This window comes from Uloborus diversus, chromosome 8 (assembly GCF_026930045.1).
Source record: "Uloborus diversus isolate 005 chromosome 8, Udiv.v.3.1, whole genome shotgun sequence".
Taxonomy (NCBI): Eukaryota; Metazoa; Arthropoda; class Arachnida; order Araneae; family Uloboridae; genus Uloborus; species Uloborus diversus.
In genome coordinates this window covers 135275882-135303783 of record NC_072738.1, presented here as the reverse complement: position 1 = coordinate 135303783, position 27902 = coordinate 135275882, and the positions used below count along the sequence as shown (strand labels likewise).

The window sequence follows — 27902 nt, the reverse complement described above, 5'->3', positions numbered from 1 at the left end:
AATATTTAGAAAAAATAAACTATGTATTGTTTATTTTTCACATCAAAATCATTCATAAAACATGTCCTATATTTGCCCTATATTTTTCGTGGAAAATATCCTATATATTAGAAGTTGACCACTCCTGCCCCTGTAACTATGAAATTATTAGGATGAGTTCTTGCCAGACTCCTCATTTGAGGTGGGCGGGGATCATGAGAGGGGTTGAGAAATTAATATATTTACATATGAATGGGAGTGGTTTTGTTGTTCTTTGAATAATTAACATTGAGTTAACATCTTTTGCTCCTGCCCTGGAAAATTTCAGAATGATAAATCTGGTTCACTGTGAAACTTGATTGTATAAAATTTTAAAACATTCATATTATATGTGTATTTTTTAAAACTTTGTTATGCTCTTGGTTAAATGCATTCATATTTTTAGTAGTATACATAAATTTGAAAATGTGTTTGATTTTCAATTGCTCCTTTCCTTTTGTAGGATAAGAGAAGTAGACCCTATGGTGCATCTCCTGTCTCAAATTCAAAATGATGAAAAAGTGAGGATTTGATTTTTTGTATTTCAATTATGTTATCTTCATCTTGATTCATTAAATAGATGGAGAAGGGGAGGGGGTTACTCTTTTTTATTTTTGTAATTTATGCATTTAAATGAACTTAAAAAATGATGAAGATTATAAAATGAAATTTGTTTTTATTTAATACATTTATTCTAAAAATCTTCTAATTTGTTCTTGATTTTTATCACAACAAACTAACAGTTATAGGGAAGAAAATATTCTGCAGCTTTAAAACAGTAATTAATATTTATTTGAAATATGGTTGATACATTTCATGGGATGAAAGAGACTATATAAATATGATCACTTTGAAAAACAAATTTTTTTTAATAATTATAGATTTAAAACAAAAGACTACCATAACCGACTAATATAAATTACCTTGTTTTTTATTTATTTTTTAGCTTACATTTTCTGAAATAAAAATATGTTTCTAAAAGTCGCCATACTTAATTTCTATCATCACATGCAATGTGAAACCACATTTCAGATAAATATTTAATGCTATTTTAAAGCTGCAGAGACATTTTCTTCCTTAAAAATTTTAGTCTGTTACAATGATATTGCCCTTTTGTATGCACAGGATATGGAATGTGCTAGTGTATTTAAGAATAAATTGTTTTTAAATTTGATTATGTGACAGTTTTGTTTATATATGCGTATGTGTGTGTGTGTGTGCATTATTTTGTAGAGCCCCACTAATCCGAACTAATTAGGACCATTCCGTTCACAAAAGCTTGGATTACCCAAAAATCCAATCAAAATAGAAAAGAAAATGTGTTTGCAAAAGTATTCGGTATTCCTATCTCTTTAACTCTGATTTTAAATTTATTTCTACTTTAATAATGCCATATTGATTAACGACGCCTCTAGTGACAGTTTGAACCCAGAGGATTCTTTGCTTTTGTGTGTTCAAACTTCTATAATTGAGTAGTTGTCTAGAAAAAGGGCATACAGGTATTAGAGATGAGATGGGCTCAACAGAGAGAGCAAAAAAAAAAACAGTTGCAGTACAAGTACCCAAAATTAGTTGTTGTAAAACAACAGCTGAGGCTAACATTTCTTTGAATCATGTCAGGTTGTAGAAGGTTTTTGATACAAGAAAGTTTCCTTCGAGCTCAGGCGGACTCGGATTTTGGCACAAGGCAAAATCACCCGTGCTCGTTCAGGCTAAGCTACAAGTTTTCGGGCTCGGGCAGGCCCGGGCTCTCTAAAATAAGCCCGAACTCATCTCTAACAGGTATGTGCTATGTTTAAAAGCCTAACATAGGCCCTTTTTCTAGATACACATTCAATTACAGTTTCGTATTTCATTTGTTTCAGCTACAGAAAATTACAGAATTAGTGCTATGCTATTCTTTTTGTCACATTCAATATGAAACTTCTTGTATATTATATAGTAACTATCTTACTCTAAAATCAAATGCTAGTATTTAAATCAATTATTTGGAAGTTTTTATATCAATTAAATTAATCTTGAATAATTTTAGGTCAAAAAGTTGCTGAAAATTAATACACCTGTAACTGTTATTGAAAGCAATGGCTTGGATAAAAATTGTGAAGCTGTAAGTTTTATACCCCCTCCTTATTTTTTCAAATTTCTAAAATTGCAGAAATACATTAATATTAATTTGCATTAAAATTCCTTTGCAATAACAATAATGTATAGTAGAGAATGATTTAAATATTTTTAGTCTCCGATTTTTTTTTTCTTTAAGAAGTGCATGAAATGTAAGTACTATCTGCTTGGTGCCTGAGAAAAAAACTGTATTGAACTCTTCTCTCCCCCGCCCTTTTTTTTGTTAAATATTTAAATTTTACCTTGGGATATTTTTTAAATTCAGCTTTACTTTCATCTACCTTTATGTTTTTGTATATTAAATAAATTCTTGTAGAAGAACTTGATGCTTAGTATTTTCAAAAAAAAAAAAAAGACAATGACATAACAGTAAGGAAGAATTAATTTTAGCGAATTTCTTTTGTTGTAGTCTTGCATTAGATGCAATAACTATTCTATTGGTTTTGTGCATGTCCTCTTGTTACCTGTAAATGATAATAATTGTTTTTGTTACTTGTATATGTTCACCTGTTCATTGAATGAATTGTTCAATATCCTAATCATGACAGGCTGTTCTTTACAAAGTTATAGTTCATTATTAATGTGTTTTTTTTAATTGGAAATGTAAAAGGTTATGATTTAATTGATGAATTTAAATCTTGAACTGACAGTCAAAACATACCTTTTTGTTTTATTTTCTGTACTAACCTAAAATATTGATCAATTTGAAAATTGATCATTGGTTATTTTTGGCTACCAAAAGATAGTGAAACTATTCCATGAATAATTCCAAAAGTTATACACACATTTTTAAAAAATTTTAACATATTTAATCTTCAGTTTTTTTTATATTTCGCATATAGTGTACCAATATGTGTTTTATATATTTTTAATGAATTTAAAAAAAACAATACAGTATATTACATTGAAGGTAAGGCATGGTATATTCAGTAAGTACAAAACTGCAGTCCTCGGCTGGAAATGACAGAGCTCGCAGTGTATTTCACCTAATTATGTTTTCATCTATACAAAAGTTTAATAATTGCTGTTGGACACACTCGTACGGTTATACATTCGATAGTCAGACAGAAATTGGAGCCAAATGTTAATGTATGACTAAATTACTGTTCATATAAGTCAGAGAGAAATTAGAAACTGATTTGTAAGTTGACACCACTTTTGGGTAAAAGGGGAAAACAGTTTCAATTAGAAGAAAATGTAATAAACATAATTATGATCTGAAATGGATAATTTTCCTTTTTTGCAATCCCATTTTTTGTAAAAGATCTGCCTTCACAATCCCACGATTTTTGCTACAATTTCTAGTTACCAGTTAGATAACATAAAACTGAGTGTTTTTTCATTATAGTTACGTTACTTGGCGCGTTTTAAATCTTGCGATTATTTTTCATCTCAGTTATTGTCTCCATGTTTAGCCAGAGTTACATAGTCACTGCCTGTTTGGCATTATTTTGTCTTCACCGGACTTGACAAAATAAAATTGAAAAACAAGACCAAAACAATCTCCATTAAAACGATAAATAACTAGGCAAAATGTAAAATTAAGTTGGTAAAAGTAAAATGATTCATCAAATAAACAAGAACTAATATTAAACTAAGAATTAAAAAAAATAATAAAAAGATCCCGAGGTATTCACCTCATATCAAGATGAATCTCGCTGGCCAAAACAATTTTATGTATAATAATTTAATTTTTTTTAGGAAGATTAGATAATATGGGTAAACATAGGAAAGGAAAGATAATCACAATCACTAAGTTTTTGCTTGTAGCAAAAGCAAAATTAAGATGGTAAATTAAAAATCCTTTTATAGGCTTTAATTATATTATAATCAATTACAAGTATTTTCTTTTGTCAACATATAGAAAATGGCAACAGATAAGCATTTTAAATCACTGAGCTTTCTCCAATTGTGTGGATAAAGGATTAGAATTGTGTCTAAAATTTAATGTTCCAAACATTATATTATATGCCGAAAATTCATTCTTTTGATTCATACTAATATTTTAAATGTGAGTGTTTTCACTACCAAATTGCCAAAAAAGTCTTAATTTTTCGGGATTTCAAAAGTCGCCTTTCAAATAAGAAAAGAGTTATCAAAATCTGTTCATCCATTTAGGAGCTACGATGCCTCTAACAGATACACACACACATACACCAAGCTTATGTGCCAAAACCCTTCCCCTTTGCATTAGAAATTAAAAAAGCCATTAAATAACCTAAAAATTCCCTTTAAAATAATTCGCTAAATGAAAAAAACAACTTCAATGTTTCATTAAAGTGTAAAATAAATCAGCCAAATAAGTAGAAATCAAGACATTAATGAACGTTAAAATTTCCATTAAAATTCAATATTTAAAATAGTTGATTGAACATCACGGCTATGTGAACATTATTTGCTCTATTTTCACTTAGATTGTTTCTTTTAGTGAATGAATAGTAGTAAGAAATGAAAATTAGTCAGATACTTAAAAAATATACAATGAACTTAAAAACATATTTACAGAACTTAAATGAACTATTAAATTAACAAGTAAAAACAAGGGCGCCCATATGGAAAGGGGCAATTGGGAGCTCACCCCCCCCCCCTATTTGAAATGAAAACTTTCTTGCTTTTAGTACTTTTTTTCTTTGTAAAAATGTAAAAATACTTCTTCTCCACCTATTAATGAATGTTATTAAAAATGAGAAATTTTAATAGCTCTAATCTATACGGAAATTGGTTTCCATGCGGAAAATATCCTGCTAAACCATGGGGAAAATATCTGAGCCCCCCACCTCCCTTTTAAAATTTTGCATATGGGTGCCCATGAGTAAAAACCATCTTGATTTGTGAAATTACAGTAGAACCTCAATTAACTCAGATGTCTGTTAAGCGAGCCAATAATGAAGCTATTTTTCAAAAAATAATGTAAATTTAATAAAATAATTAATTTTCAGTTTGAGAATAAAAATATTTTCTGGAAATTTAATCTATCTTTCAATATTTAACTTGGTATTGCTGAAAATATTCAATTAACTTCTCAGAACTTACTACAAGTTATTTTCCATTTTAGTTTTTTGAACTGTAAAACATTACTTTTTATCTGTCCGTCTTTGAAAAATATTCCATCTTATTTTTAATTTATGGGGCATTCCAAGGTATTTTTGACATTTATGTAGAGTCCGTAACGTGACCTTTTTTGCCATAACTTTTTAATTTACTGTTTGATTAGCATATTATTTTATTTTGATCTTTACCAACCAACATACCAGCTCAAATTAAAATAATTTGCAAATCAAACAGTAAATTAAAAAGTTATGGCGAAAAAAGGTCACGTTACGAACTCTACATAATGTCAAAAATTCCTTGGAATGCCCCTTATACCATTTGCGATCCTGACAGATTTTATACAAAGTTTCAATTAACCAAGAATTCCGACATCCGAGGCACTAGCGGTTCCAATCAGCTTGGATAATTGAGGTTCTACTGTATCTGTAGTTCTCAACTAATACTGTTTTATAATTGGATTTACAAGCGCTTCCTGGCAAATGCATTTGCATATTGTAGGTAGAGAGTAAACAAGAAAATGTGTTCAACTAAAGTACCTAACTGTATAAATGAGTGTCAGTATTTATTTTGTGTTTACTAGAAAGAGTGATCTAGAATCTTTAAAATGTGCTGCTTGGGTTCAAGTGTTTGTTCAGGATAAATTTTTGGAAACATGAATTATCGTAATTGCTTTCTTTCTGCATATTATTAACTTATATAGTTGGGAAAGTTTCTACATCTTACGTGCGCAAAGTGGTGTAGCTAGGGTGAGGCAAAGGAGGCGGTCTGCCCCGGGGTGGCATGTTTTCAGGGGCGGCAGTTCAGCACCTTTGATGTGGGGAAAAAATTCTAAATAAGGGAATCATACTTTAAATCTATTGCTGGAGGCAAATTAAAAAAAAAAACTTCAAAATGTAAGGTTTTGCTGTGACTACAACTGCGCTTCTTAGTGTTCAAAGTTGAAATGTTTCCTAGTGAGCCCTTGAACCTTCCTTATTGCCTTAACGTCCACTAAGACAGACTTAAATTGTATTTTTAAAACGTAAATTTCAGGAAAAGACCCTGACTTCCTTACGTCACCAAAAGCTAAAACTGACTTCAGTTTTGTTGACGATTAAAGAGAACTCCATCCCTCTAAGCGTTACTCTTAACTGTGATTTTTGATGGAAATTTTGAATATTTCTCTGAGACAGAAGTCTAACATCCCGCCCCCCCCCCCCCCCCCCCCTTTTCTCGTAGGAAGAATACGGATTAAATTAGTTTCCCTTTTCTTCCTTAAATGAAGTTTTTCATTTGTTCAATAATTTTCGACGGTTTAATGCATTAGATATGTCTCAATGAAAGGGTGGCAAAATATACGCCACTGTGTGCACCACTGATAATGACTCTGGCAGCATTTATATTATACATGAATCTTTATTATTGAAGTTAATGTTCATTTTCTATATTATAGCCCTGAAGTTAGTTCAATTATAGTAGGTTAGATTACATTAATAAATCAAAGGTGTAAATTTCCAAATCTTGGATTTCTATTTATGTCACATTTTAATTGCCTGATTTTCTGCAGATCAACCATTTATCTTCTCCATCTTTTAAGAGAAAGGAACCCAAAAGAAATGGTAAGTCTTAATCTTCATTCATATCACTGATTCGATGTTACATATTCACACATGTGAGATAGTTTAAATTCATGTCATACACACACATCTTCACACATGCAAAGATGTTCTATGTATGATACATCTTTGAGAAAGGCAGCCTGTCAATTGTAGCCAATGTAAAATTCAGTTGCACTAAATGTTGCTTATAGTTAAGTAATTAATGAAAAATGCTCCTTTCTATTTTTTTTTTTTTTTTTTTCAATGTGATATACAGTCAACCCTCTCAAAGCTGTACATCTTAGGATCAATCAGTTTACGAATTTTAGAATATTGCACATTTTAGGTCTTTCCTTTTTTTTTTCCTTTTTGCACTTTGCAATATTATGTTGCAAAATTATCATCATTATTTTCAAAGAAACTGTTACATATACAAAATGATTCTATAGCACCTAAAGAAGCTATTCTAAAAAGCATGCTTTTTTTTAAATTCTTACCCTTTGTTGCAGCAATTTTTAACCCCCACCGCAAAAAAGGAAGAGGGTTATAAGTTTGAAGTGTTTGTGTATGTGTGTACCTATCTGTAGCATAGTAGCTTTTAAACAGATGAACCGATTTTGATAAGGAGACTTGATTGAAATGTTCTTAGCTAGGTCTTGTCTTTGTATGACTGTAATCACCAACGATATTAAATAAAATGCTTGAAAATTTAATCACTAACGATATTAAATAAAAAGCTTGAAAATTAACTCTTTTTGTTTTTCACATTTTTAATAGTAAAAACATATTTGCACATTTAACATATTAGTATCAATCAAAAGCAAAATTTTCTACATCTGACAAAATTGGTTTTTTATTTCTATGTTATATAGAACTTGATGTAACCTTTTTCAGAAGACTTTAAATACAATCTAAGCTTTTATTCATACAATTGGTAATAATGTCATTGTTGGTCAACTGAAAAAGACTCCATGATTTAAAACTTTTATTGGTTGCCAATTTCTATTTGTTAACAAATAAAATATTTAATTTATTTCAGCATATAAGAAGGACTTATACAAGATTTTCAATTTTCCTTCTTGATTCAGCTTTAGCAGCTTTCAAATTTTGCTAGGTGTGATTCTATTACCTTTTCCATATTTCCTCATTAGGGTGGTTCAAAAAAACTTTTTTTCAGCTAGAGTCCAGGACACTCCCTATATTTTTTAGACTTACTAAAAGTATTATGCTGTAAAAGTTTTAGCTTCTTACTCAAATTTTAAGAGGGTGCTCAATGACCCCTTAATTTAACATAAGCCATATCATAGAAAATGCCACAAATTTAGAAACATTTAATTTCCCCGGCTGTTTTTTTTTTGTAAATAATTTTTTTTGCAATGTATATGCATATTACTAGTGTATATTATAATATGTAGCATTACTTTTTCAGTTCAAAGTATTTTTAACCCGGCCGCATACTTATAAAGTTTGGGGGAGGTGTTCAGCACTGTCTTTCAGTTTAAATAAGAAGCTAAAATTCTTCTTGTTTGTTACTATCCACAAGTCTAAAAATATTGAGGAGTGTCCTGTTATCTATGAGACTTTTTTTTTTACATGTATTTTTGAACCACCCTATATGTAAAGTAAGACAAAACAACGTTAGATGATTGTGCTTCATCTAACGTTGTTTTGTCTTACTTTACTGTTCAGCACAAAGGTATTTATTTATCTCACCCTATATGTGTTCTGATCCACAAAGTTTATCTTAATATGAGATTGACTTTCAAGATCAAGGGTTTTTTTTTAATTTAATATTAGTTCTTGTATTCTGACAATATTGGTAAGACCGCAGTAAATTTGCTCTTAGGGTATTTTTCTGCTATGCATAGGTTACTTGGCTTGGTGAATTGTTTTCTGTCTACCTTGGCAAAAACTGAAGAATTACATTTTCAGTCTCTGGTGAAAATTGAAAAATTTCGCTTCCATTTTTGCAGTGTTAGCTTCTCTTTTTATAATTACAAATTTAAGGAAATTTCAATAATTTTAGGCAGTTCTTGTTTGCTTGAGGTTTTTGATAGTGGTTTATGTTTTTATTTTTTGACATCTATATTATTGTATAACGTATAGCCTCTAACCCTAACCTATTGATTTATATATGCTCAGATAAAATTTAAACTATAAAATCAGCCTTTAAAATAATAGATTAATAAAAGGTGTACCAAAAACTAAGTATAGAAAAGTAAAACCCTTCATATAGCTACAGCAGATACTAAGCATGATCAGACTTGCGATAGACTTTGTAAACAGATTATATTTATGCAAATTTAACCTTAAAATAGAAAAATGATTCCTTTTTTTTTTCTTTTAGTATTAATCTTATTTCCATCTCAAGCTCCTCCTAAACATTTAATGATAAATTTCAATGTTCACAACTCAAATTTGTTTTTAATTTTAGACAGTTGCAGATTTCAGAGTCTGGGTATTTTAGAGAATTGGTTTCTGAACATTAAAATATTCATTTATTTTTTATGCATTATTTTCCCCCTATTTACTACTTTTTTTTTATGATCTTGTCATATTCTGGATCACACATTGCTATTCTATGCAGCACTCTCAATTATTGTTTGAACTAAATACTGATATAATGTGATTTTTCAGCAAGACAGGATCTTGAAATTTCACCTTCTTGGTTCCATGAAAGGCCGCATTTAAGTTGGAATTTCGTTTCACAACCAAGATCTGATTTTAAGCATGTAAGCTTTCTCCTGAGTTCAAAATTTTATGAAAATACTTTTATAACTTTCCTGTTGGTACATGTTGTTTTACTTTGAAAATTTTTTTGTGCAGAGCGGTCCAATTGGTACTTTGCCAGTTAATGTGCAAGAAAGTCGACTTATTGATGATATTCTCTTTTGTCTTGTGGTAAGCATTTTTTGTGTTAAATGTTTAACCTTTTAAGAAGAAGTGCAGTGCTGATCAAAGTTTTAACATAATGCACTATTTGTAGGGAGTTGAAGGAGATTATATTCGTCTGCAAAAAGGATTAAGTTCAGAAAATAAAGTATCATTTTATTTAGATGAAAGTATAAGTAAGTATAAGCTGAGATCTTGATTTTCTGTAAGATAATATTGATAATCTAATGGATGGATAAAGAAAAAGTAGTGTAATGCACAGATAAAATATTTAGTTTAAAAGCAAACAGCTCTTTAAAATTTTAATCTTTTCATCTGGCCAAAACTCAAAGAACAATCAATACAAAACAAATACATGTGCTGTCTGACCACCGATGAGATAGAAAGGCTAACATCGAATTAACTGGCAAAAATACTGGCATCTATTAGTTTTCAGGGTCGCCAGCTTTTGCAAATATGTGTTAGCCTCTAAACTAAGCAGAGTCCCGTTGAAATGAGTGAAAAACACATATCAAACTCTTACTTTTCCCCTTTAGTCAGATAGACTCGTCTTAAGACGTTTGCCAATTCCATAACAACTGCGGGCAGACGGTCTTCAATTTGCCTCAGGAACCAGTTTTCTGAACTCTTTTTTTATGCTTTGGAAATCAAAACAGGTTTTTCTTTTGCATGCACCAGTTTGTGACCATTATGTCATGTCAAGTGATATTGCAATGAGAAACAATGGAGTCTTATTTCAAGTGTCATTTTCATGTATTTTTTCAATATTAACTTCAAAGAAGCTCATAAATAACCATATCCATTGTGAAAAAATTGAGGATAATGTTTTTTAAAAGATGGAAACAAAAATAACTATACTATTTTTACTAAATACTATTGTTGAATGCATAAATGTTTCCTTTTGGCTCCACATACTTAGCTAAACGAAATTTTCGCTCAAAAAAATTGTGTAAGTGCTAACAGTAATAATGACTCTAATAATAGTTGTTATAAATTTTTTGTGTACCTGTCTTTATAAAATAATACCTACACATCAAAGTTATATTATTTATTTCATTTAAAAAAACTTAATATTACTATAAAATTTAAAAAATATATATTGAGTATTTAAATATGATGCTTTTTTCTTTATATTAGATTGGCATTGTGTTGAGTGAAATAGTTTTATTGTATCATGAAACATATTTTGAGCAAATTTATATATTTATTTTAATTTAGATAATCTTAATTTTCAATTGAATTAATTGATCAGACTATTATATTTTTCTAAATAATTAAGATGTATATTTTTTCTGAATTCATTTTTTTTTCTTCATTGCTTGTGTATCTATTATTGATAAAATAAATTACTTTTTCTTTTTAGATGTTTCATTGAAACAATTAGTGAATAATATTTTACCCTTATGCTGTCATTACTCTACAATAATAAATTTTGTTGAAGGTAAGAACAAAAATTGTTTCATTAAAAATTTACTTTGGAAAAAAATGTTTTAAAGTATACTACTTCAAAGTATTAAGTCTTTTTTGTAAACATATTAACCACTTTTCATTAAAAGGGCAGAAGTTGGCTTATGCACTTTCAACAAAAACTGATTTAAATAAAAAAAGTTTTAATCTTGCATGCTGAGTTTGAATTTAAAATATTGATATTAGCTAACTTTGGTGTTAAAATTTCCTTCATTAATTGCTTTATCAACTATACAACTTGAAATATTAAACAATTTAAGCTACAATAACTTCCTTTTTCCTTGTGAAAGTTAACATTTAATGCACTTCTTTATATTAGCTCCTTAAAGTGTGGCTGTGCTTTCCATTTCTAAATCCATCGATTTCAGTTAACTTTTATGCCCCACTTCTCCAAAAAGAAAACAAAAGTTCCCCAAAGGAAACAAAATCTTCATATTAAAATTGACATCAAATAGTGAGGGCATAGAGAGGTATGTTATGCTTGTAAATTTGTCTCCATGGGGTTAAGACTTCACAAAATAAGAATTCAATTGTTGAATCAAAGTATAAAGCTTTGTATCAGAAATAAATTTAAATTAAAAGGGTAGCATTTTTTAAATTACATAATTCTCCTACTTGTGTTTGTGCAATGCTCAAAGAATATCATAAATAGAGCTTTCTAAGTATGATTTGATCTTCAGACTTGGAATCTAGCTTTTAAATCTTCCAGAATTCATATGCATAAAATAAGAGCCATCTAAATTCTTAATTTTCTACTTTAAATGCTCTCCTTTTTCAATATATCTTACAAATTAATAATTTTTCCTCTAGCCACAGAAGTAAAAACACTACTTTAAATGTTTTTCTTTTTCAATGTATCTTACAAATTAATAATTGTTCCTCTAGCGACGGAAGTAAAAAGAAAAGAAAAAAACTTTTAGTGTGAAAATAGAGGCCAATTTAATATCAAAGTACTAATACTGACATTGATAAGGTCTGTCACGCAGGTGAGGAATTTCCCATTAATATAGGCCTAATGGATACATTTTCCAGGGAAATTTTTTTTCCTTTGCAGGGTTGGTAAAAACCCAGGTTTTTTTAAAAAAGCCCATGGACCCAGGGTTTTTTTTGGGTTTTTTTAAATAAAACCCCAAAAAAAATGTGGGTTTTGTCTTTTTTTAGGGAAAATGTGGGGTACTTGTAGCATATTGTAGCGTAAGTATATGGACAAAGCGCAAAAATTGTCTTGGGGTAAAAAAACTGGAAAACTAGTTAAAATTCAGCGTTTTCTGAAGAAAAGTATAAAAGACGACAAAACCCAAGAATGGTGAAGTTTCAGATTTTTTAGTTTTCATGATTACCAACAGTTAATGCAAAGTTACTTCTCGAGTGAGAAAATCTATTGTTCGTTTTTAATTGCTACTACTCTTTTCTTTGCATTTTGCTTTCCTGTATTTTATTTTGTTATGCAAAACTACTGTAGAACCTCAAGTAGTTTTTACTCCCTTTTTACTGAATTCCAGCTTAATCAAGATATTTCTTTCAATTTTATGTTGCCAGTTTTTCTATTTCTGTGTACAAACTAAGAAATATTAAACTTTTTCGTAAGATAATGAAGATACTGTACATTCTGTTCTGTTTTCTGCCCGACCGTTTGAAAAACCTGTTAATTTCTAAAAAGTATACCTTGTGTTTATTCGAGATTTGCGAAGTGTTTGTTTGCAGGAAATAATTCACATGAAAGCCTTTTAGCTAGAGTAGTATCCTCTGTTCAATCTGCAAATATTGGGAAAATCAGACGTGACAGGACTTAGTCAAAATAATTTGAGTCCATTTATTTATCAGTTAAAGAAAAAAGTTAAATATATTTATTTAAAATCTTTGAAACATTTTTTTAATGCTGTTAAGAGTTGAGAAATACTATTTCAAAAAATTCATTTTTTATGTCCAATGTCTGTGGTGAAGAAGAAATGAAAAAGAAGTTTAAATTGTAAAAGTATTTAAATTAATTTTTTTAAAAACTTCCCAAAAAATTAAAAAACCCAAAAGTGGGCTAAATAATGGGTTTTTTTAAATGGGTTTTTTCAAAAAAAAACCCATTGGGTCCAATCTGGCCAATCCTGCTTTGTTGCTACAATCTGCACATGTTAAGCACATGAAAGTGTGTTCCCTTCTTTTTTTACATTAATTTACATCCCTGAAATTCAAGTCCACGGAGGTGAGAATTCATAAAAACTGCACTTTGTTTTAAAAACAAAATCTATCTTCTTGTTTTATAACACAAATCTTATAACTTCTTTATGGCTGAATATAAATAATGGGGCTACTTTGTATCATGAAAAATAAAATGTAATGTAATGAGAAATGGCATTTTGTGTGTAAGCAACAGAAGTGCATTGATTGTATGACATAATTCCTTATCCTTCTAAAACAAACTAAAGCACAATGTTAAAAAATTAAATATACTAAAACAATTAGTATTTGAGACACTTGTGAAAAGAGTAATAAATGAATAAATATGCACTTTTAATTAAACAAGTTATTAAGCAACATAAACAGTCACACCAGGTGTGTGACATGCCACGGAGGTGAGAATTCATATGTTGTGAACCAAAAATATATTAAAATAAAAATTATTATTGAAAAAATGTTGGCAGTTTTAAACAGATTTTTTTTTCTTTTTTGATGAAATTAAATAGCATTGTGAAATAAATTGTTCCGAGTTTTTACTGTAAAAGGTGTGTGACAGAAAAGTTACACATTTTGAAGAATGACCCTTATGTGCAAATGCATATATGCGTACATGCAATTGCTTATTTTGGCTTCTGTTAGCATTAATGCATACAACCGCATAACAGCGGCAAACTTTTAAAATAAATGCCTGTTGTTGAGTTTTTTAACTTAAATTAAAATTAAAAACAAATATTTTGTTCTTCATAAAGGGGAAAAAAAAACATTGGTACGAATTCTGATAGATAAATATTCTGCCAGATTACAATGGGTAGAACTATAATTTCTTTGTAAAAAAATGTTTCAATGCCTATTTATGCATGAATATTTTAAATTTCTTTTAGTGTATGTAATCAGAACTCTAGTAGTATTGTAATCAACATGATATAGATGTATATGTATGTGAGTATGTATTCCTCACTATGCAATAAATGTCAACCCTTTTTAACAGAAAACATGGAGTATGAAGCTGGTCTGGTCAATCATGCTCTTGCTGCAGCAATGCATGCTTTTTTGAAAGATCACCTAGTTTTTGTTTCTCAGCTAGAAAATCAACATTTGCAGGATGAATTAACTCTTCAAAAATTATGGTTTTATATCCAGTCTTCTATGGATACCATGGAAACCATTGCTAAAATAGCATCTATATTGACTAAGGTTGGTAAAGAAAATTTATTTTTACAAGCTATTTTGCTAGGAAATAAAATATATTCTACTTTTTATAAAGGTTTTAGTTTTTATAATATGCATATTTTCTAAGATTTCAATTGTTGAATCTATATATAAAGCTTTGTATCAGAAATAAATTTTAATTTAATGGGTGGCATTTTTTAAATTACATAATTCCCCTGCTTGTTTTTGTGCAAAGTTCGAAGAATATCATTATAATTTGTTCTTCAAACTTGAAATCTAGTTTTTAATGCTCTCCTCTTTTAATGTAACTTACAAATTAATAAATTTTTCTCAAGTCACCTGAAATTTATTTAGAATGAGATATAATTCCATTTTTATATAAAAACTGGGAGTAGCTGCACATCATTTTTGTATGAATTCTTTTTCTTTGTATGAATGTGTGTGTGTTCATTTTGAAGTTTCTTTTGATAAATTTAGTATGATAAGGCCAAAAGTGATTATTAACTTTCAAAAAATCCTATTTTTAAATACATTTTTTACTTTCTTCCATATCTAATATATAGAAGAAAGTATTGGATTCGTGCAAATTTTCGAATTTCGAATTTTGACGGATTCGAACGTTTTGGCCCTGTTTATGCACACTCCGGCTTCACCCCGGGTTGAAGCGGAAGGTGGATAAAAGGGGGATTGCAGCCGGGTTGATGAGAAGAGCCGTTTTTGTCAAATCGTGGATTCTCCTTTACGTTCCCTTTACGCTTTTGTTTCGGCGCTATCCCATCGAATGCTGCAGTTGGATTTTTCCATAATTAGAAGAAATTAGTTTCCAAACAAAATCACCAACGCAAAAAGAACACGCACAACAACACCAAAATAAATACACGCGAGGAGAAGACACGTGACCACGCAATGCACTGTGGGAAAAATCCGCCAATAATCCTTCAATGTAGGTGGAGGGAATTCACTCCTGTATTGAACGCGGCTCGAAGGCAGGTTGGATGCATAAAACGGCCTTACTCCGCGAATCCGGGTTGACGCCGGGTTAAATCCAGCTGCATAAACAGGGCCTTTGAGGTGTGCTGAGTCCATTTTCCCTATGTGAACTTGTGCCCATTGGTTTTTGGCGCGAATTCCTCTAAGGGGGGTGGAGCAATGGAACGTTTTTTGAGTTACGCGTGCTTGCTATTCCTCAGGAAGTAACTGGCGGAATCAAACAAAATTCAGTCCATATGTTGTCATTAACAGGAACAGGTGCTGATTTAATTTTGGTGTCAATAACTCAAATGGGGGTTGAGCTATAGAATGTTTTTTGTTGTTAATTGACTGCTGTATCTCAAGAAATAATGAACGGAATGAAAGAAAAATTTATCGGCAAGTAGCCTTTAGCGGATATAAGAGCTGATTTTATTTTGGTGTCAACAGCTAAAAAGGGGGGTAGCACAATCGCCCGTTCTTTTTTCCATTGTGAGTGCCCTATCTCGAGAAGTAATGCTACGTTCTGGTTGAGATTTGGAATATATGTGAATCCATATGTAAACGGGCTTTGGTTCAATTTTGGCGCCAATCGCGCCAAGAGGTGCTGATTTATTTTTATTATCATTATTTTTTAGCGAATAAAAATAGCTTTATTAATGCAACAATAAGAAAGATAAATCGTAATAGATTATCGTCTGCGTATTTCTCGTGATTTTAATTGTATGGAAATGATCGGAAATATTACCTCAATGATTTAAAATTTTTAACTGTTGCCATCTTATGTTTGTTAACAAATAAAATATTTGTAATTAATTCAAGCAAGGCTTTTAAAATAACTTTCAATTTTAGCTCTTTGCTTTGCTTTTGCAATAATTCAGACATTGGGATGGTCGTCAAGTTTTTGTATGTGTAATTTTGTTTTTGTTGGGAATATTGCTTCCTCGTCAAGCATGGGGAGGGATCAGAAAAAAAGAAAAATATAGAAGAAAGTTTCATGATGGCCACAACATACTAGTTTTTTTATGTTATGACTTGGAAGTGGTGTCTGAAATTTTGTAGTTATGAACAGGGTTACAGCAAAGGAGGTTAAACCAACCTCTCAGAAACTCACGAGTCGATACAGGCTGCCTTTTTTTTTTGGGGGGGGGGGGGCATGGTGAAGAGTATAGGGTTTTGAGTATGGAAAATTTTTCTGGCACTGCTTGGGTGTTGATAAAAAAACTCACAAGTCGGCCAGAAATTAGGCACCTAGTAGGGTATAAACATAACTAATTAATTTCATTGATAATGAAAAGAAGTATTTCAAACATTTACTCTTAAAAATAATTGAAAAGGTCTACAATTGTTTACATTTTATTCACAAAGTGTTTGAACGCAACGTGGATGGATAATATTTCCGATGGTTGAGGAGGGGTCACGACCCTCTCCTTGTATTCGCCCCTGAACTTGCTGAGTACTGAGAACTTTCTTTTCTTAAGAGGCTCAACAAAGGAGCAACCACCATATTAAAAATCCTAGTATGTATGTGTATAACATGCACACACACAAATAGACTTTCGACCCGTCCCCATCCCATCCTGAGAGGAAACTTCTAGTTGAACCACTGCTTTTGTTCATTGCATGAAACTCATATTAAATATTTTTATGTGTTAATGTTTATTTTTATATGTTTGCTTTTTTTTTTGTAGATTAGTTTAAAAGATTTCTGTGTCACAAAAGTCCCATAATATTTATTGCACAAACAATGTGCAATATTTTATCATTATGTACTGTAATCCAAATTTATTGTTCAATCTAATCTTTTCTTTGAACATATAGGGAAACTGCTTTGGGGGAAATGTTCTGACAGCACTTCATGAACACACTGCCTCTTTAATTGGGTAAGTTCATCATGTTATTCATTTGTGCTTTCTTGTTGAACATTAGAAACTATCAAAACTGAGACAGTTTTTTTTTCCCCTCTTAGATCTACTAAATCTCAGGAAATATGCCATACATTAACTAGAGCTGTGAGTATGTTTAATAGTCTTGTTTTTAAAAAATGTATATATTTTTTTAATACTTGCTGTGTTGCAGAAAAAAAAAATTCTTTTTTTTTTTCAAGTGAAGCATTTTTGGAAAAATAAAAATTAATATGTTTCATTCCAATGAAGATGAGTTATTAAAATCACCATCAACTATATCAAATCTACTGACTTAAAACCTGCAATGGGTTTCAGATGTAAGCAATGAAGATTAAATTGAATGTTGAGTTGAAATTTGTGTAATGGAAATGCATAATGTATGTTAATGATAATTTAAACTGAATTTGCATCTTAGAGAATTAAAATTTTGATTTAACTTTTAATAAATCTTAATGATGTGAACTTATAGTCTGAATTAATCAATCAGAATTTGTTTGTACAGTGTACTTTGGCTGTCATGTTATAGGTCTCACTTTTGCTAATTTTTCAGAGCGTTATTTCAAATTTTAGGTTCTTATTCTGATTATATATGATATGTCTGCAGCTGAGGATCAAAATATGAATATTCATTCCTCAAAGAAAAAAAAATCAGTACTTTCATGCCATGAAAACCTATCTATTTGTATAAGGTGTTTACCAAGCCTTGCACTGGTCAAAAAAATTTGTATGAAAAATTCTATTTCCGATTCATTTATAATTCTTCTTTATTTTGATTCTTAATGAAAAAGTTTTTTTTTTTTTTTCTGGTAAGTTGAGGAATAGCCAAAGTGATGTAGGTAATGCTATAATTGAAAAGTGAAATTGACGTCTTTGAAAGAAAAAAGTAAGTGTGTTGTTTTTCTTGTGGAATTTGTACACTCGTCCACATGACACATTAAAAGAAATAATCATCAGTAGTGTCACAACAGGGCGCAAGAGTGCAATTCGCCCTAAGTGACACCCAAAGTGCATTTAAGAGTTAAAAAACATATAAATGTTTAGATTCTGAAAATTTCCTTCTATAAATTTAGACCACAAGTTATACCCCTGGGTGACATCCGTGCTAGAAATTTTTTTTTGTAATATAATCAATGTTATACTGTAACAACAAATATGCTAATGAATACCTGGCACCAATGGCACGGAGAGGCAAGCATTGGATGTCAACCTACCCTATTCGTTGGTTTTAACATACGTTGTTAATCATAATACGACAGTTTATATCCTTAATAGGCCTGTTATGGTGAGGCCTCCAGCTGGTAAGTTCTGGCATTGATTGTCTGACACAAAATTAAATTTCATCTAATCTTCTCAGAACTATGATAGTTTCTCACATAGAAATATTTCAAGGCTGTGATAAAAAAAATTATGAGATAAGTATCAAAATTTAAAAAGAATTACGTAAAAAATCTAAAATAGTTGAAAGATTTTCTTCGACTTCATAAAGGCCCTGCATATCTGTTTCATAAGTGATTTAAGTTGAACAGCGTGTGAATAGATATTTTATGTTGTGATACAGTCAGCAGTGAAAACGAATAGCTCATTTGAAATTCATTTTTCTTAAATGTTTTTTAATGACTGTTTAAAATTATTAACTCACTTGCTTAAACAATATTTTTTGTTCATGCGATGTAACTTCTATTGCCAATCAATGTTGTTTAGTTTGACTTAATGTTTTTTAATTCATGTGTTGTAACATGTAAAGTTTTTACTTTTTCCCTTATAGGCATCATGTCCTTATTTTGAAATTTTAGACAAATGGATATACAAAGGAATTATCTCTGATCCTTATTCTGAAGTAAGTGATTCATAACATAAAATTGCATTTCAGAAAAAAAATTCTGATTTGCATTTCAAGACTGTATATTTTATTACATGCATTTTTTTTTTAACTGTAATAAAAGCTGAAAGGAATTTTGCTTTTTAGTTTTTAGTTGAAGATAATGAACTCATTAAAAAGGAAGATTTGCCAGTTGAGTATAGTGATGCGTATCCTTTACTGATGAAGAAACTGTTTTAAAAATTTCTTTCTAATGTTCTAAGTTCTTTATTTCTAGAAATCACGAACCTTTCCCATTTATTTCAAAGTTTTAAACTTTCAGTTAATTGTACAGTACTGCCTTGTTTATCCAGACTTACTGAAACTGAAGGCAATCTAGAGAATTGAAAATCCAGATTTAGTGTGGATAGTAAGCGAAATAAATTCGTAAATAGGCTTGAAATTAATATTAATTTGCTACAAAAAAAGAGTAAAGATCCCACGTAGAAATTCTGAGTACAAACGGAAATTGAGTTGCTTAACTGAATATTGTGCAGGCAGGGGCGGCTTCATTTGGGGGGTCGAGTTTCTTGAATATGAATTACCTCAGTATGGAACCAAAACACATATTGGCTAACAGCAAGTAGTCATGATATGAGTTTAGAATTATTAAAAATTAGTGTTCAAAAACAATTTAAAGCTTTATGACTAAATTCGTAGTTTGTTTTACAATATGTTATCATACAAAGCATTTTGATACTACAGTTTTCACCTTTGAATAAAGTTTTGATGCTTGATTTTTAAAATACGGTAGAACAGGAAATCTTGCTACTAATCCAGCAATGCCCAATGTCATGCTCTTTTTTTTAGCAAAGTTTTTTTTCCCCCATTGTGCTTCAAAAATAATTCTCTAACATCCTGAAACATGAAATTGATATTTCTTTACTATTTGAACTGATTGGAATAGTTGAAAAATAATTGAAGTAACAAAGTTACGTATGAAAACACACTTTTGACATCTTGCTCTTCAAAATCACCCAGGTAAATTTAAAAATTTGTGATGATCTTCATTTTTCATCATTGAATAGTCTATTCTAGGCTAGTCTCTAAACATTTCTTCTTGCCTCATACTATAAATTTTTCCTCATAATTGAAACAATTTATTTTTCGTTTTCAACATCCAATTGAGATAATATAGTGCCAACAATACAGGAAAATATTTATCATCAAATTTTGTATTAATTTCATTAGTAACTGAATCTATTATTTTATACAATATTAGCAGCCCGTCCTGACCTAGTTCGGATTAAAAAGCGATTTATCCTTAAAAAATATTAAGCAGGTACTTTTATTTTAAAATTTAACAGTAAGCAAAATTTTTTGTTTTGTTTTTATGAGGTTTGAAACAAATTGATTTTCCTCATTTCCTGATCAAGGGAGACCAACACATAATACCCACTGACCAATATAATCTTCCCATATGTAACATTCATGAGAACTTTTCATTGGGAGTTGAAATCACTTAAAGTGGAAAAGGAAATATGCAAGGAACATAAGGATGCAAGGAACATGAGCCAACTGATCTGCTGCAGGTGATATAAGAACAACTTTTAGTCTAAATCCTGTTATTCCGCGGTGATTTTAATTGATTTGAACACCTCATTTATAGCTTACGCAAATTAAAGTTGCACAATAAAATTATTGGAATATTGCTTTTAATTTTAAAAGTATGAAGAGAAGTCCTGGGGAGTTAAGGTAGTTAAGGAATTCTTTCAGGTGATGCACAGCATTGGTGGCAAAAACTATACCCCTCTTGCATATCCAATGTAATTTTTTTGACAGTTTTGGTTTCAGGATAAACATTGAGGATCAAATCATTCAGATAGAATTTTTCAACTCATCTGTTTTAATAAGACACCATTTTCCAGGTATTTTTACTTACTTGTCATAAAAGACTCTAATAATGCTTACCACCATCTCCTAAACGGGCGCTTATAGTTCTTGAGATACAGAGATTGTAAAGGGGACGACTTTAATTAGACTTGAAGTATATCTGCACGCATTCCTCGAGGGTACCACAGAAAGAGTTTGGTGAAAGTCAAGGTCAAATACGAAGGTGATACCTCTCAATTTTGTCTGAACCTTTTTGACCTTTTACGATTCTATCTACGCTTTCTATAGCTGACTAGTGGCTCTTTGAACATTCGTCCCACATTATGAGATACCTTTTTGAAGAAATTCTCCCAATTGCCCGTTTTTTCTTGTAGAACATGCAGATCTTACTGAAAGAGATTTTCAAAGTAATTTAATGTGGAATAATCAGATTTTTCATCAAAGTACTGACAGTTTCGTGGAAAACTTAACCAAAAGCTTATTGATTAAGCTTTGGCTAGTGTCGAATTTATTAACTTTTTCCACTTCCACTGGGAATGGCGATTAATATTAATTTGCGTTTTTGATTCTCATGTACCATTTTTTTTAATTATTTTTGTTTATTCTCCATGACGATGTCAAACTAAAGTCCTCAATTGAGTTTTTGCTTTATTGACAAATTTGGCCTTTTTTAAAAATTAAATTTTGGTTTATATCATTTTACATTAAACGACAATCATAATATTTTTCCTGACGCTCTCCTTGCAATATATTGTGTTAGAGATATTTTTCAAATGTTTGCTTTAAAACAAAAGAATCTAAAAGTTGATATAAAATTTAAATAGTTATAAACAGTTCTCTGTATTTAGGAGCGGAGTCGGAAAGTTACTTGTATCACATAGGGTTAGTTTCCAAGGCTTGTTGTCCTCCATAAGTCCGAGTTCTATACATGCTGCTTGATAGGTTGCAGAATCTTAAAGGTCAAAAAACTTTGGAAACATGTTAGACCTGGAAAATTTTCTAAATGAATTCGTAACTGACAAAATTCCAACTGACTAGTAGGAAGAATATTGTATATTCTACTGAGAGGTCAGTTTTTCTCAATCCTGGGATGCCTTGCAACCTCTTGTACTCGTTTTCTTCGGCCTCTATTTTGCACGCCTCTCCTTTTTTCCGTGGCAATTTCTTTCGGTTAGAATGTTTGTGACCTATATTGTTTAACTGTATGTTTTTAAATGCTTTAGTGCGGTGATCATAAAGAATATTCCTCCAAATATTTTTTAAAAAATTATTCCCCTTGTTAAATTTCTTTCCTATCGAATGTTCTTTGTTTGTTATTGCTTGAATTCATAACTTTGAACATATGGTATTTATATGCAATTACTCTTTGAGTACATAATTATCTGAACTAAATGTACTTTAGTAAATTCATTAGCAAATGTTTCTCAGTTCGATTTTTGAATGAATAAAGAATAGCCCAGGCATCGCAGCGTTCCTATATTCCTATATTTTCCTATATTTCTGAAAAACTTCCTATTTTCCTATAATTCCTATATTTTCCTATATTTTCAGTTTCCGCTTCCTTTTTTTTTTACTTTTCCCCCGACTTTTTGCTACTGCCTTTCCCCGAGCCACGCCCAGACGCCATTTTATCTTAGCAGGGCTCCCAAATGGTCCACTTTTCCCGCCAAAGTTCGTTTTTTATGGTTAGTCCGCTTTAGACCGCTTTTTAACATTTTGGTCTGATTAGACCGCTTTTATATAGTTTTTACTTAAATTTCAGATTTTAAAAGTTTTTCATTTCGTTAAAAGTTACTGTACACCCAAACACGCCGCCGCAGCGCTTGTTAAACCAAGTTCGTACGCCCATAAAAAAAACCTTGAAACGTTCATGGAAAAAAAAAGGTCTTTTTTTTTTCAAGTGCTTGAAAACCTTGAAAATGTATGCAAAGTTTCTTTATTTCTTGAATTCTTTCAAAAATCATTGGATTGTGTTTCAATAGTGCAATTTTTTGATTATATATATATATTTGGTTTGATTTATCGCGAAAAATTGTTTTCGTGTTTAAGGTTTCAATCCCTTTGCATTTGTTAATATTTTGATGCTTTTTACAATCCAAAGTGATTTTGACATGACCTTAGCTTAGCTTATTTTTCGTTTAATTTCAATAATTAACAAAGGAATTATTTTGGAACCCATGGCAACATTGAACTTACTCGGATTTCGCGGAAAAATGCTTCTCGCGTTTGAAATTTCAATCCTTTTGCATCTTGTAAATATTTTGATGTGTTCCACAATTGGAAGTTATTTTAACATATGCTACCTTAGTTTAGTTTATTTTTCGTTTAATTTTAGTAATTAACGAAGGAAAAAATTTGGAAACCATGACAAAATTGAGCTTATTCGGACTTCGCGGAAAATTGCTTCTCGCGTTTGAAATTTCAATCCTTTTGCATCTTGTAAATATTTTGATGTGTTCCACAATTGGAAGTTATTTTGACATATGCTACGTTAGTTTAGCGTATTTTTAGTTTAATTTCAATAATTAACGAAGGAATTACTTTGGAAACAATAGTAACATTGAGCTTATTCGGACTTCGGAAAATTGCTTCTCGCGTTTGAAATTTTCAACCCTTTTGCATCTTGTAAACATTTTGATGTATTTGACAGTTGGAAGTTATTTTGACATATGCTGTTATAGAGTAGCTTATTTTTCATTTAATTTCAATAATTAACGAAGGAATTATTTTGGAACCCATGGCAACATTGAACTTACTCGGATTTCGCGGAAAAATGCTTCTCGCGTTTGAAATTTCAATCCTTTTGCATCTTGTAAATATTTTGATGTGTTCCACAATTGGAAGTTATTTTGACATATGCTACGTTAGTTTAGCGTATTTTTCGTTTAATTTCAATAATTAACGAAGGAATTATTTTGGAAACCATGATAACATTGAGCTTACTTGGACTTTGCTTTTTGTGTTTGAAATTTGAATCTTTTTGAATCATGTAAATATTGAAATATTTTGCCCGATCGAATGTCATTTTTCCATATGCCACCTTAGATTAGCATGTTTTATGTTTAACTTAGTAGAAAATAAATGTTTTATGGGAAACATGCCAACATTGAACTTGGTTCGTGAAAATATGCTTCTGTGAGCTTTCAATCGTTTTGCATCTCATAAATATTTTTATATTTATGACAATTAGAAGTTATTTTGACATGCTACGTCAGATTAACTGGATTTAATTTTTATTTAAATAACTAAAAAATTAATAATTTTTGTGTTTAATTGAAGTTTATTTAGTTTTCCAAACTTAATTTTGATTATTATTTGCTTATTTTCATTTATTACTTTTTTTATGTTGGGGGGGGGGATATTAAATTTAAATGATTGAGTACATAACATTTTAAAGTAGCATTTGTATATGAAACAAAGTTGAATTATGTAATTTTATTAGGTTGAATTTGTGTACATCATTTCATTGTCATGATGCCTGCTGTTGTTGTCATGTGCCAGCTAGGCTGGCAATTTGGGGTGCGCTGCTTCATTTTTCCAACCGCACTGTCATTTGGTGTGAAGTCCGATTTCCACAGTACACACATGTCATAAGGACCAGTTTATAGGGTAGGCAATTATTCACAGCATGACAACAGATTCACACAAAGAAAGGACAAGAGAGAGAAAGTAAGTCCATGCCCGAGTCCGGATTCGAACCCGGACCTTCCTGTTGCAGTCAGACTTCTCTGACCACTAGACAAGGCAGTCGGCATGATGCCTGCTAAGGGGGATTTGTCCCCCCCATAAAAGTTCAAAGCACTCATGGTCCTGCAATCATGGAGTAATTTTTTAATGCAAGCTTTATGATTCTTGAAAATATACTTTGAATATGAAAATTGCAAAACTAAGCCTCATGTGATCTGCTTCCCTTTGTGATTGAGCATTTCAGACATTTTTAGGAAAACTTTGAATACAGTAGATCTGTTTGGTGTGTGTTAGATTCATATCGGTTGTGAAGGGATATAATGCATTAAGAAGCATTACAAGACAGAAAAACACAAAAATAATTTTAAACTAAGGAAAAATGAAGCACAGCTTCATCTATCCTTCTGTGGGACTACCAGCATCCCTGGTTCAATTCAAAATGTATCATTATGCCTATTTAATTCTAAGGAGGCTGCCTTAAGTGCTGAGCTAAGTGCCTCCCCCCCTTTCATCCAAATGTTTGTGTAAATAATATTATTATTCAATGGATAAAAAGAACAGTTGTGCAGAAGGTGATAAAGGAATTGTATCATTAAAAATCTCAGTATTATGGTTAATTAACAAATTATCTGCATGGATTTAGCAGCAGGCAGCTAATTTGCCTTTTGGTGCTTCCTTGGGTTTAAATGAATGGTCCACCCAAGGTCATCTTTTTAATCCTAACTGGTCCTCTTTAGTCCTCTTTTTAATTGAAAATGGTCCTCTTTTACCCTTTTCTAAAGCTAAAATGTGTTGGGAACCCTGTACCGTGTTTCTTCCTGAGTGGAGCAGCGTTCGACTTTAGCTCGTCTGTGCAGCTCAATTCTGCGACCATGAAGCTCCTGCGCAAATCCTCAAAACTTCACTTTCGAACTCGGCGTCCATGAACTTGGGTGATCATAATGTGCGCATGGGCTGTGTAGGTTTTGACGATGTCATTCTAGGAAGGGCTCTCCGGCCACTTACCGTTTCAGGTCTCCACATGCAAGATTTTTTTTCTTTTTTTGGAACTTTGCATTTGGCTACGGCTGCAATTATTGCTACTTGCGGGATAGCTCATCTTAACTTCGATTGCTTTGGTTTTAATTGTGTGGAATGTAGGTGCTGCAGTTCGCGTATCAACTAAACTTTCATTTTAATAATAATGCCTCCGAAGAGACCGCACAGCCAAGTTTTCAAAAAAGAATACGCAAAGCTGTTCCCGATTTTAAAGGAATTGAGGAAGTCGGAAAGACATGCACACTTTGGGGTCGTTCCAGACCCAAATTGGGTCCGCTTTGCGGCCCCTTCACAAATTTACGCATCGTAAAAGCGGCCCCATTCACAAAATTCCACATCTCAAAAGCAGCTCATTCACAAACTAAATATACAAACAACATAATAGGGTAAATCTGGAGCTATCATTTTTTTCCAACCGGAAAGCTACCGGACCAGCAGCTACTTGTGAAACATAGTCGCTATAAGATAAATCAATACCTTTGTGCTGAATAGTAAAGTCAGAACAAACAACGTAAGTAGAAGCACAAATTTGTAAATTACAGCAGACAGTCGCTATATTTGGTCATTCATGGGATGGAATCAGACAAGATGCTTAAGTGCTTAAAATTATAAGAACAAAGCAGAATTGTATTTTAAGACTTATTTACGCGTATGTATTGCACTTATGTCAGGTAGTGTTATTACATGTTTTTAATCAAATAGTAGTATTGCATTTTGAAAATAAATGTCATGCTGGCCAGCCTTGTTATAAAAATTCCTGTATATCCTCTTTTTTTATTTTCAAAATGTTCCTATATTATTTCGAAAAATTCCTACATTGTTTGCAGAAAATTCCTATATTTTCCATTGAATTCCTATATTTTTTTCAGAAAATTCCTATATTTTCCTATATTTTTGTTGGCAAATGTCACTTCTATCCCTGATAGCCCAAAATGGATGCAAAATTACATCTTTTAGAAACACAGATTATTATTGTCTATATACACTACTTGAATTCAGGAACGAATTTATCCAAAGCAAATCTCAGTTATTATTCTTGTAAAAAAATTTAGAAGTAAAAACATTATTTGACTCTAAATGGTTTGCAATGCTCAAGGCTAACAGAACACTATACACTGTATCCTCTGCGACCTCAATCTCATGTAAAGACTTTAGCGAATCTCTGACAATGTGATTTTTTTTTTTAGTTCACGTGTTTCCACCCCTCTGCGTTTAGTTAAAAGAGCTTCTTTAATTACTCGTTTGGCGCCAATGTGGAACAATCGGTGATAGTTTTTACGTGTATAAGAACAAAGCAGTACGAAATTTAAACTGTTAGCAAATAAAAACTATTACTTTAAACAAGAAGTTCTGTCTGGAACTAGACGAGCCTACTTTCCTGTATTCCCATACTGCTTTCTAGTACCTGATCAATATTCTCAATTCTCAAGAATAGCCAAAATCGCAAATGTTTCCAAACATATTTTTAAATACTTTAAGCCGATTTCTAGGAAAAAAATATTCCTCACTCATCTAAAAAAAACAGATGCGTAAAAAAAAATGAACAAATAAAATAGCAGCAACTTTTAAACAAAGCAGCTAATACAATTTTTTCCATTAAAAAAATCTTTAACAGCTTTCAAAACGAAAAAATAATAATTAAAATTAATAAGCTCATTAAAAAAATGCATCATATCAAAAAAAAAGTTTCTTTTTCCCCTGTTGCCAAAAACAATTCTTTAAATGAATTAATGCACTTACCAAAATAAATAAAAACAATAAAATGTCAACTTAAAAAAACAATTTTCATTGTCAAAAAAAAAAAATCGTCTGCGCATATCTTTATGTAGAAACATAAATGACTTTGAGTTTATTTGCCAAAAACTGAATACCTAAATTAAAACTTTAGCGTAAAAATAAAAACAAGTCAGATCAACAATTATTATTTCACAGTCAAAACCATAGCTGCGGATTCGGAGTCAATCTCATTTTGAGGTAAAGGAGTCAGAGTCGAATATCCAAGAATCAAAGTCAGTCATTTGTCCTCCGTATATAAATTTTTGTCAAAGCTACGAAGTCGGAGTCTAAGTCGGAGAGTCGGAGTCCGATTAATTGTCGGGCACCAGAGTCGGAATCAAGTGCCCCTAAATTCTCGGAGTCGAA

At 31.1% G+C, this 27902-nt stretch overlaps 1 protein-coding gene across 1 annotated transcript in view; it reads left to right on the top strand.

Moving 5' to 3' along the window:
• Positions 1-481: 481 nt before the first annotated feature.
• Positions 482-27902, top strand: part of LOC129227501 (gamma-tubulin complex component 2-like) — a gene marked incomplete at its 5' end in the record, with an annotated part of 53808 nt that continues 26387 nt past the window's right edge. Inside the window, 12 exon segments of the mRNA XM_054862076.1 lie at positions 482-539; positions 2051-2125; positions 6737-6788; positions 9405-9499; positions 9594-9668; positions 9754-9835; positions 11023-11100; positions 14287-14492; positions 17259-17320; positions 17407-17449; positions 19110-19181; positions 19311-19372. Of these exon segments, the coding sequence (XP_054718051.1) occupies positions 482-539; positions 2051-2125; positions 6737-6788; positions 9405-9499; positions 9594-9668; positions 9754-9835; positions 11023-11100; positions 14287-14492; positions 17259-17320; positions 17407-17449; positions 19110-19181; positions 19311-19372 (960 nt within the window).